The sequence below is a fragment of the Corapipo altera genome, unplaced genomic scaffold, assembly GCF_003945725.1.
Source record: "Corapipo altera isolate COAL_440 unplaced genomic scaffold, ASM394572v1 255, whole genome shotgun sequence".
NCBI lineage: Eukaryota > Metazoa > Chordata > Aves > Passeriformes > Pipridae > Corapipo > Corapipo altera.
The window spans coordinates 2,260,460-2,272,613 of NW_020884929.1; the positions used below are offsets into that span (position 1 = coordinate 2,260,460).

General features: G+C 39.7%; 1 protein-coding gene across 3 annotated transcripts in view; it reads right to left on the minus strand.

The window, feature by feature from the left end:
• PRDM5 (PR/SET domain 5) overlaps positions 1-12,154 on the minus strand; it is a 57,835-nt gene that overhangs the window by 12,089 nt on the left and 33,592 nt on the right. For all 3 annotated transcript variants that reach the window (XM_027659015.1, XM_027659017.1, XM_027659014.1), the window contains exons 13-14: positions 11,289-11,382; positions 2,132-2,217 (exon numbers count right to left, since the gene is read on the minus strand). In XM_027659015.1, coding sequence (XP_027514816.1) covers positions 2,132-2,217; positions 11,289-11,382 — 180 coding nt within the window. The remainder of the gene's footprint in view (positions 1-2,131; positions 2,218-11,288; positions 11,383-12,154) is intronic.

Sequence of the window (12,154 nt, forward strand, 5' to 3'; positions counted from 1 at the left end):
GTGCAATTTGAGCATTACAGGCAGCCTTCCACCCACCAAAAGTCAGATTTTTAAACAAGCTATAAAAGTTACATATATCTGTTATATGGAAATATGGAATATGCAAATCAAGTGATGAAAAGCCATTTGCAAGCTGCTTCCACTCTTGCTGTTTTCCATCACTGAAACAAACTGTAACGAACCCGCCATTTCCAGAAGTAATTAAAACACCAACTTGACGTGACAATAACCCTGGGCACTTATCAATGACCAGATTTCCAGACATCAGCAATTCTACTGCAGCCACATACAGTAATTTTTGCACATGTTTAAGCTCAACTCTGTAATGTGATGTCAGGCACTGACTAAAGCCTTCAGAAGGAGCTGAACTGCACTGCCCTGGGAAGGTTGGAGTCTGCATGTGCTTCCTCCAAGCTGCTATGGTCTGTAAATTCATTTCACCAGCAACTTCAATGAGTTCCTCATTTACGTTTTCCTAGGCTGTTATATTTCTCCTTAAGGAAAAAAAAAAAACAAACCAAACCATCAAACCATAAACCAAACACATCTACTTTCATAGAAACAAATCAGCACTCAGGTGACATTTTAATATTAGGGGTTGGTGTTTCCTCCCCTTCCATGGTCAGTGGGGTTTTGGCTTTCCTTCTCTGTTGACTCCAGAGTTGGAGCTGACACCTGTGGCCACCCAGGTTGTGCTCAGTTTAGCAGCTGCCAGATCTTAATCAACTTTCTACAATGATTTTTCCAGCAGCCTTCCCTGATCCACACCATCAGGTTTGGCATTTAATCCCACTGGTAAAACACATCTAGATTTAATCTCTGCAATGACATTTTCCTTGTTCAATGTCACAGTATTACTTTTAAGCTACTTCAGTTTTTCTGGCCAAAAGACCAGACTTTTTTTTTAAAGATATTTATGAGAAGGGTGCTATGATTGTGTTTATTTCTACATTGTAGGCTCAGCTGATACAAAAATGCCTTCTGGATTTATCTGTCCAGCTCTACTTAAATATTAAATAAGGTGGTGTAGTGTGAAGAAGAGGGAAAGTTGGAACATGCAGGATTATAGCAACAGGCTTCAATTTTAAAAATTACTAGTAATGTTCACGTTGTTGACATTGATTCTTGTTACCTCAAAGTACAAAAATATTTACATGGGGATAAACGAATGAATGAGCCTCACTGTGACGTTTTGGAACAGGAGCAGCATGACCACAAAGAATCAAACCCTCAAACCAAAGCTGTGCCTGCATATTTTAATCCTAGAGCATAACTGTGAGGATGACCAGCAGTCTGCTTAGCACACACGTGCACACAAACAGAAAAACTGAAATGTGGCCTTTCAGCTCTAGATGATCAAGACATGGCAAGTATATGGCAACATATCCCATTTGGTTTGGGGGATTGTTGTTTTTACTCAAACTGTGTGACAAATCAGGAAAAAATGAACTTTGGCACTGTTTCAGAGCTTGTTTACCACTCCTCCCACACACAGCCATGTAGAACTTAGATGGTCATGAAACTTTTCTTAGTGCAAACACAGTAACGGGGGACAGCAGCAACAGAAAAGAATTTATAGCACTTCTTAAAGTGATTTAACAGTTGGAAAAAAAGGAGGAACAACTAACAATATGGGACTAGCCTGCTCCCAATGACCCAGCAGGAAGCACTGCACAAACTACTGAATACTTCTATAGGTTGGGGTGAACCAGCTAAAACTGTATCTAGGACCTCTAGTCCTATTTTACAGAGACAGTAAGAATCAAAGCACTGGATGCTGAAGTTTCAATAACAGTGAAGCATTTACAGGACTGTTTACTCAGTCAACAAAATTAATTTATGTCTATAAATAACCACGGCTTAAAGGAAGAGGTTAGTACTGCTATTATTTCACCATGAAAGAAATCAAACACAGAGAAAACCAGAAGGTCAGTAAGGGAGTCATAATTAGAATTTATAAGTTAATGACTTGAGTCTTTGCCTCTTATTTTGATAAGTATAAAATATCCTGGTTGGCATGGGCTAATCCCTACACAAACAGCCATTAATTGCTTTTCACCAGCCATGATTCACAGCCAATCCTCCAGTAACCATAAAAAGTAAGCTGGACTTGCCCTCGTGTGGGCCTTACCCTTGTGTGGGTGCGGATGTGCATCTTCAGGCCATCGTTCTTGCTGAAGGCTTTGTCACAGTAAGGACACTGGTAGGGACGCTCACCTGGGAATGGGAAAAGCAGCAGAGCCCATAAATATGGCCTCAGGACAGGAAGGCCTTGCAGCACAGCTCTTTGTCAAATAAAGTACTTTTTGCTGGCCTTATCTTCATACTCTGTACAAACAACTGCAGATCTACGCGTTAGAGAAGTTACAAATAAAGGTCCACCTGAGCAGGACGCAGTGCTGGGTCAAAAATATTCCTCTCTGCTGGTTGATTTTGTACTAGCAAGATATGAATACACACAGCCAGCCTTGGGGAAAAGAAGAAAACAAAAAAGAAAACACCTAATGCCCTTGCTCAAACCACATTCTCCAGTGATTTACACATGGTCACTTTTATGGTTAGGCATTAACTGCTCCCAAATATTTCTTCTATTTCACATCTGGTCGTTATTAAAGGCCTCTGGTGTCAGAATCCCAATGAAATAGAAAATCTACTCCTTTTTAATGCTGCTTCTGAGCTGTGTAAGAAGCCAGTTAATCAAAAGTTTCTGCAATTTTTGTGTGGCAATTTATGACTGAAATGGAAGCAGAACAATCTCAGCATCTCCCTTGGAGCCTCCTGTATCTTAAAGATATCTGTTTAATGCTCCATTAAACTGGTGTCATTTGGCATTGATTTTCCCAAACTCACATTTGTGTAATGTGGATACTGAGCTGTTCAGAAACAAACAGTGAAGAGTTTCTGAGCTGCATAATTTGGAAGAAATGCATTTGAACTTTTAACTCTTCAGGCAAAGCTCTGGAATCTGAGTCTATTGCCTCCTCTTCCTGTATACAACACTTTAAAAAGCAAAGACCGGGTTGTTTCCATTACAAAACACAGTTCCAAAAATTAAGACAACAGCTAGTTTTCTGTTAGCACAATGAATTTGTTCTACACAACCACAATTCTGAAGGTGTAACAAACCTTTATTGGAAAATGTAAGTTAAGCAAAGCCTATTCTGCTAAGTGAATGCATTGTTTTCCATTCTGAGAGGAATTTCTGCATCTGTAGGAAGATTTAACATAGTCCAAATGTCAAACACTTACTAACACTCATACTCAATCCCGGAAAATAGGCAACCACGATTAACTACATTTTACAGTTAAAAAAAGTTTATTTTCTGTCTTTTATTACAGTTCAGGTACGCCTGTGAATGACAGTAGCACAACATCCTGCAGCAAACCACTTGTGAAACACAAATATTTTCCTCTCTTGGGTTCTGCCATCTCTCAGAAAGCACAACTCTGTGAACTTGGTTGGGTTTTTTTTTAAGGATGATGACAACAATCACTGTTCTATAGCTGTGTTCTCATTGAGCAGTTTGATATATGATACTCTCTCTCCTGACCCTCAGTGCCTTTAATCCGTGCCTCCGAAATTCAAACACTCCAACAGTTGTCAGTACTCAAATATTTAATTAATTCAGCTGACGTTTTTATGTTTTAGGGCTTTTGAATGCCCAAGTTCAAGCTTTCAGCAGTTTGTAAGCAGATGAGCGCTGACAGGTAGGAGTTGTACCCTCCTCCCCCTCTCCCCCACCCTGGAGTTTCGCAAAGAGAAAAACTTTTGCTTTCAAAGGATGGGTTTGAGTTTGTCTGGTTTGCATTAACAGTGTCCTTCTGACACCAACCACGGAGACTATGGTACTTGGTGAGAAGGCATTAAGAGGTTGGAGGAGATGCCAGCAGAGGGCCACAATAAGGCTCCACATCAGTATGTTACACCTGAAAAAGTCAGGCTTTGAGCAGCTGTTATGTACTGCCCGTTTTCAAACATCTTCACTGCTCAAAAAAAATCAAGTTTATTATGTAACCCCAGCCCTGACTTGATACTGATACTTGGGGACATCTTGTTTTTTCTAAATTATATTCACAGTTTCTCATGCACTTCTGTCATTAATAATTACCATAAAACTACCTAAAAGACCACCCCAAGTAATTTTACTGTGGCTCTTCTTTTTTTGTTATTTTCTTTCACTCATCTTTGTAGCCTGAATGCTTCAAATGCATAACAAGTGTCCTTGTGCTTCCACAAGCAACTCTGAAATGTGGAACTTCAACAGAGCTTAGAATTGTCACTAAGAAGAACTGGAGGACAAGTGTGATGTGCTAAAAGCCCCTGGGGAGGTGACATTATCCATCAGTGCTTTCACACTCCTCTACAATCAGGCAAAGGCCAGCAAAACCCAATTATAAGTGTAAGAACATTAAACTTCATGCACAATAAATACTTGGGAGATTTCCAGATGCAAAACTTCTCTGACTAGGAAAGGAATGGATCTCTAATGAGGAGACTGAGAGTGAGAATAACTAAGATGAGCAAAGGAAATATTCTTTCAAGTCATGTGTCTCTATTTCTCTTGCCCTCACAAGAAGGGGTTACTAAGAACCAAAGAAAGTGATTTCCCCTACAACGAACTACAATTTCTCCTTGAATTTACCATCAGAAGCATGTTTATGAGGTATGGGGTCAATGTGTGGGAACACCACACTAAGAGGGGATGTGCCTTAAGTAAAGTTGATGCCAATTAATAACTATGCCATTTGCATTCTGCATTTTTATATAAATGTATTTTAATATATAAATATATATAGAATATTTTTAATCTTTGGAGGGTTTTTTAAATCTGACTTCTACACCAAGATATAAATAATATGGTGGGGAAATCTTTTAACTTGTAAATACACTACCCAGCCTTAATCCTAACTTCACATTTGGAAATTATCTGAAAAAAAGCTCTGCCCTCCTTTGTGTTGTTTGCATCTCTGCCATTAACCCACACCCAAGACTACAATTTGCACTTTTCATAACACATCCCACCAGGCTTTTCCCTTCAGTCCAGTGTGAGAATCCAGTAGGCACAGGAACACATCTCTCATCTGCCAGCCTGGTCAGTCATCAAGCCCAGACCTAACGTTGTGGGTGCAACACTAACTAAGAACAGTTGCTACCATTAAAATAGCAAAGCACCCGAGCAAGTCAAATGTAACAAATGTCATGTTTCCCCTGGAGTTACAGCTGACTGGCGTGTCCCTGCTGTCCCAGAACAAACTGCTCAACACATTGATGGCACTTCTGTACAAACAGCCCCAAATAAATAATCCTGGGATAAATTGCAGCGGATTTAACATAATTCAAAGTCTAGACATTCTACTGCCAGATTTCATATGAACAAAAAAACCCAGCTTTTAACGTAATAAAAATACATTTAACCTTAATACAAGGATTATGAAAAACAATTCCATGATTGAAAAACATATGGGATTTTGATCTGAAACCATGTCATGACAGAATCAATACCTTTTTTCCCCTCAAGCGTGTACATCTCTGGCTTGAGATCACAATACCTACTGGACCTTAATGCAGTAGAAGAAGTCAAACACCAGATTCCTCCATTCCAGTTTGAAATCAGGAGGGACAATTTCCCATGAGACATTTGCAATCAAAGGTGCTGTTTGATCTCCCAAACTCAGATATCCCAGGAGCAAAACAATTAAGAAACAAAGCTAAATACACATTAGTTTTTTTAAGATTTCAAGATTTCAGTGCTACAACTTGACATTTAATAAAGATTCTGACACAATAATTCAAGTCAGTCACACGTGTAGCTATTGGCACACTGTGTTTGGCATTCCCTGTAGTCAGTTGAGCCACAAAAAAAAAATATAACAAACTGATTACAAAGTCAGATGCCTTTATTAGAACTGAACTGCTGTAATAAGGAATGAAGAATTTGAATTATGCAGCCAAATTATCAGGGTGGGGAGTTTTTATACGCTTTTTAATATGTCTCTGCTTGGTCATTTGGGGTATTCAGCACCACTGGTCTAAGTCAACACCCATGAAAATCACAAAAAGCTGTTATGACAGACTGCCCTGAACATCAGATACTGTGCAGTGAATGCAACTTCAAAGTACCTGTTTTCTTTGGTTTTCTTAAAGAAATAAACAAACACAATTAGAACAATGTGGTCCTTCCAACTCTTCCACAGACCATTTACCATCTATATTTACTAAATATCGCTCCTTTTTCACCTTCTCAATACAGCTCCTTTTTAGATGCTGAACTACTTTGTATAAGGATTAGAAGATTATTTTGTATGTATATGTATGCATATATTATTTCAAAATGTCAACTTTCAGAACAGTAAAGTTGGAGTTATGGTAAAGTCCAATCCTTTATAAAAGCCCCAACTTCAGACTGGGGCAGGGGAGGGGGGAAGAAGGGAGACTCCAGCATCTCCCAGTTGTGGAGGGAAGGCAGGGGAGGAACTGGGAGGCAAGGGGGCCATCTGGATCACACACACAACACTCCAGGCCAGATGATCCACAGGGCAGCCCAGAACGGGAATTGCAAGAAGGCTCCTTTAGTCAGAGATAAGCTGGGGCGCTGACAGCATTCGACAGCACGTGAGGATGGGCAAAAGGTGAACGGATGTAAGGAAACTCTGATCTGGGACACATGCTTGGGGACTCTGGCTGCTCGTACAGAGCACCTGACAGCTTCACACATTTGCCCTCAGCCACCAGGGCAGCTTTTTCTGCTGAAAAGAACTTCATTAGGAATCAAAATTAAGTTAAACGGGAACTCAGGGAACCAAGTGATTTCAAGAGAACTTAAAATTAGAAAATGCCAGAAAAACAATACTGAATGCAGAGTAAATATTCACACTTCAAGCATATATTCAGCAAATCTCACCACTTTGGTGTTGTACAACCACTAAACACCCAAAATTTAGCCCTTTAAAGGTACAGAAGTACCTACACAGGATTAGCTTTCCCCTGCCAAGAGCATCACAAATTTGTGATTTGAAAGATAAAATACTTGAGGACATCAGCTGAGACAAGACCCAGAAACACCAAAGGCACAGGTAATTTTATCCTAATAGTGAGCCAGAGAAAGTCATTAACTGCTCCACGTCCTGTTCTCTGAGAAACAGGGCTCAGGCAGGGGTCAGTTACAGACATTTCTTACTTCATTTTAACCAGCAGTCAAATTTGGCAGATTAGCTGCTGTGCTTTAATCCTTGAGGTATGGAAGTGGTATTTTCACAGCTGAAAAGGTCTGGTTTCTGCAAAGTTTTGGGTTTATTCAAAGCATTCAGATTACCTCTAGTTAAGACCAATAGATAAAATGTTTGTCATATCTGGTCCACCAAAATTATCGTGATATAACTGAGATATTGGCTATTTTTAACTAAATAAATCATGAAGTCTAAGTAAAAAACTCTTACAAAACAAGGAGAGTGACTCCCTGCAGTAAAGCATGAACTACCATTATTACTCACTTACAGACTCTCATCAGTTCTACAGTGATATTAAGATTTTTGTAACAAATAAAACCCCCGCACACCTACTTTAAATAATAAACCAGTTTCATTCTTTGCATTTATCAGTGGAATTAAGCAATTTGGTTTCCCTATAGATGGAGAACTAACATCTATGACTTCAGTGATCCCAACGGTCAAGGAACTCTTTAAAATCCCGTGCATTAATCAATCAGTAACTCATCTGATCTAAAGATGTCGCCAATATTCAAACAATCTGCCCCTTAAAGGGGCATTTCTTCATTCATGGCTACAGACAACAAGCAGCTGACAGCTGCATGAAACTTTACAGGTATTTTGAAAGATTTAACTGTTGTCTAGAGATAAACAGGACAATGATGTATAAACTGAAAGGTTTAGAAATGCAGAATCCTTACCTTTGAGGCCTTCTGCAAGCTCCTTTTTAAATTGGGTAGATAAAAGAGAGACCATTTATAAGTTATTGAATAGCAACAACCTATCTGCAGACATTTGCAAGCTGTTCACTGACTAGATACAGATACATTCTTTCACATACTTCACTATGATATGAGAGGAAGTTCCTTCAAGCTTCCCTTTTATCTTTTTTTCCATTACAGAAAATATAAATTATTGATAAGGTAATTTGCCAGAAGATCTGCTGGAATGAGGATCCTGCCTGCACGTTAATGTGTACCTGAACAAACAGTTGCTTGTGTAGCTATTTAACTTTTGGTGACACATTTTACACTGTAATAAATGAAATTTATACTGTACTTGGACTCATTACTTTCTTCAACTACTTTGAAGTCTACTGTGGTTAGAGATGATTGAACTATGTAAATAATCAAAGATTTTTATTATAGCTCTGCAACTAATATTTTGGTTTCCGTTTTAATGACTTGAACTGCGACAGCAAAAGTAAAAGAAGGTTATGTGTTAACCTATACTCGCATGTATAAGCATTTTCTGGAAGACATTTATGGTCATTAGTTGTCCCTCACCAGTGTCTATGTAACAGCAGGCAAAAGACAGCATAGAAAGGATGGAATTACAGTCAGAACCCATAATACTTTTAACTCTAAAATAAATTTAGCTGCAAATCTGAAGTACTTCACAGCTGTCACTGTTGCACAACTTGATGTGCTACACTGCAAGGAGGACAGAGATTAGGACACAACTAATTAGGAAAGCAACAATGTTTTTATCAGGCAGATAAAAGGTGTGTATACACAGATTACCCAGGCACACACAAATACACACAGGCAGGACAGCAGTTAACAGATTCAAAAAGGTACCTGTAAGGCAACTGGGAAGCTGCACAAACCACAGCCAGTCACTGTCAACACTGAAAGTTGCTCAAAACTTTAGGGAAGCAATTAACCTCCTGGCCCCCGGTTTTCAAGCCCCAGGAGCAGAGCACAGAATTTCTTTTACAGTTTATGAACAAGCCAAGGAATTTATATCACAGTCAAAGGATTCTTTTGCTGAATTAACCCCAGCTCCCTCTGACCCTAAGAAGTCATAAAGCAACAGGATGGAGGAGAGGGAGAATGTGCTCTAGTGTTTCGGCTGACCCGCCGAGCGCTGGCTCCGCCGTGCCAGGGCTGGAAGGCAGATGATGGATTGCACCAGGCTCCGAGGCAAACCTCACCCCCTTCCCTCTGCCCCTCACCCCCTTCCCTCTGCCCCTCACCCCCTTCCCTCTGCCCCTCACCCCCTTCCCTCTGCCCACGCACACACGTGAGCACTCACCCCCACCAGCTCAGCCTCTGCAAAAGGCCAAGTGCTGTTAGGGCTCATTTACAGAGCCTTTCTCTAAGATAAAAGAGGGATGGAAGCTGCTTAGGGAGGAAGGAAGCATGCACAGGTCTGTGAGGAACAATAGTTAAGAACACACACTGTGTATTAAATAAAAGACAAAACCCCTCTGAGCTTCTTTTTTTGTATATGGATTATTAAGCACATCAAAAATACAATTCCAAAGCAGAACCAGGAGGGCACTGAAGAACCTCAACTTCTGTAAAGAACAACTTTATAATACAAAAAGGACAACAATTGATGCACAACTCTCTTTAAAACAACTCTACCTGGCTTTATTTTGTAAATACAGAACAAAGCCTCTTAAACAAAGTAGCTAATAAAACCAAGTCTAGTTGACCACATGCCCAGAAAATGGGATAATGCAAAGGTCTGGACCTGGACCTCAAAACTCCTCACGTGTAATGACTAAGACCAGAAGGTCTTGGCAATATTTACACTGATGCTGTACTGCTTAGTTGCAGCAAAAGCCCAGCCCCAGCTCAAGGCTTAATTCACAAAGATGAATCATCCCTTGAAAACAGACAGTGGTTGGCTGTTTCACTTCTAGCCCAGAATGAAAAGTGCTACTTTGAAGTCTGACCAAAATAAAAAAAGAGGGCACAGTTTTGAAAGGATGAATTTAAACCCACAGAATTTAACAGATACCAAGAACATGAAGTATTCATCACTGCAACGTCTAGAAACCAAACATCCACCTCTGAATAAAGTTCGCGATGAACTGAAAATTTCTTACTGCTCAGAACTTGCCTGAAAAATTGTCAAGGATTTTCATAATGCAGGGAACTTTATTGCTAAGGGCCACCAAATCAGTGCTCAACTTTTGTTTTTTTTTGTTTTGCCCTGTTTGCAGACGACAATGATTTCCTTCATCAGCTACCCTTATTTCCCTTGGAAATGATGCACCTCAAAGCTGTGTTTCCTCAGGCTCGCTGAACACTGGACAACAATTCCCTCTTATGATTACCCTGCATGTATTATGGCCACGAACAACACGGTTGAAGTCTTCAGGTACAGCACAAAGCAAAACCATCTCTCCAGAGCTACACGAACCCAACCGTGGCATTTTCTCACTCAACTTTACATAAGGTATTTATTTTGCCATGTAACTTGAAAATAATTGTTTTAAGCCAAAAGTCTCAACTTAGCAGCAACTCCCCTCCATCTTTCCCCAGGATAATCAAGACATGGTCAGGAACCGTTAACAGCATGACATCAAAAACAACCATGAAAATCTGTTTCAGTTGATTCTCCCAGTGAAGGATGGGAACCACAAAATTCTCCACCAAAATGGGACTGACATCATAATAGCAGCTAGACTGGAAGAGGAAAGGATCAGAGTACAAAATACCATAGTTTAATGTTTCTCCTATAATAGTGGCTACAAACTTTGCACAGTTCTGTAGGCAAGGTTAGAGATCTCTGGTGTGTGGTTTCGTGAAATTCACCTCAGCCTAAACCCTAAATTTAGGAAAGCCTGCTTGAGAGAGCCTAAATGGAACTGCCAGCGGCACATGTGTGAAAAGCATCTTTACTCAGGCAGCTATAAAGCATTTTCCCAAGAGCTCTCTGCACTGTCAACTTGAAAAACTGAGGCCCCTCTACTCTGTGCAAACTGATGTGCAACACTGACAGTACACAGAGAACACAGCAAACCAAACCTGCTCCTGCAGAGTGACTGGAATGTCACAGGAAGGCTGTTTGTTAACTGATGCTCTGACTGCCAAGGGTGAATCTACACCGTTTGATGTTGGAGACAAATTGTCCCAAAGAAACCTCTTTGGGATGCCACTGATGCCACTTATTCAGATAAAAGCTCACAAAATGAAACCTGACAACAGGTTTTACACATCAAGCAGGCGAAATGTCGGAAAAAGATGCTGTGTTAGGGCCACCTGTAAACTTGCATTTCTGTTTGCAGACAGGTACTTTGTTACAGATTTAGAAAGCATTCTCTGCTCACTATAATGAATAAATACCTGTATGGCTTCGAATATGAACTCTCAGTGTTCCATTGCTTGCAAACTTCTGTCCACAATATGGGCAAATCTTCTCTTTTTCTCCTGTGTGAGTCTGCACGGGGTGGGGAGAAACAAAAATAACTAGTCAGTATAGATTTAAAAGATGTGAAATATGGAATATTCTAACTGTATTGACATTATCTCCATTATATATTTTATACCATCACATCAGGCAGAGATTCTAAGGAATCAGCTATAGGTGTTCTTTCAATTTTTTTCTAAAATTTCTAAACAAATTTTATTATTAATGTCAAAATAAACTTCCTTTTCAGTTCCTAAGTTTACTATTTCCTAAATGGTTACTACTATTACTATTAAAAATGTGTATTTTCATGCTGCAAGAGTAAGACACCTGTTTTTCAGCAAGATATTTGTGATAGTGGTTTCTAAACCAGCAAACAATGGTTTGGTTACCAGATAAATTTAATATACATAAATGGGTCTATTTTTAAAAGCTTATCATTTCACAGAATTTTAGTACTTTATGAAATGTAGTGGAAATAGTTTCCCCAACCTAATATGACTTTTCCTGTGGCAAACTCAAACTGGAGCTTTCAAAGGTCTCTCACTACACTGAGCTTGTCTTTTGAAATCAAGCTTTTAGGGGTAGAGGGCCTTGCTGATATAAGAAGAATTGTTTCAAAATGGAAAAAAAATAATCACAAACTCTCCCATCCGACCTCTGTGGTCAACAGCAAGAACACCTCGAAACAAATTACATACAAGGACCTCAGCATTTTTCACAATGTACTTTCCACACCCCATTCTGAACTGAAGATTTTTCTCGGCCTGTTGAGCAACTCTGCCTTATAACTCTGGCTGTT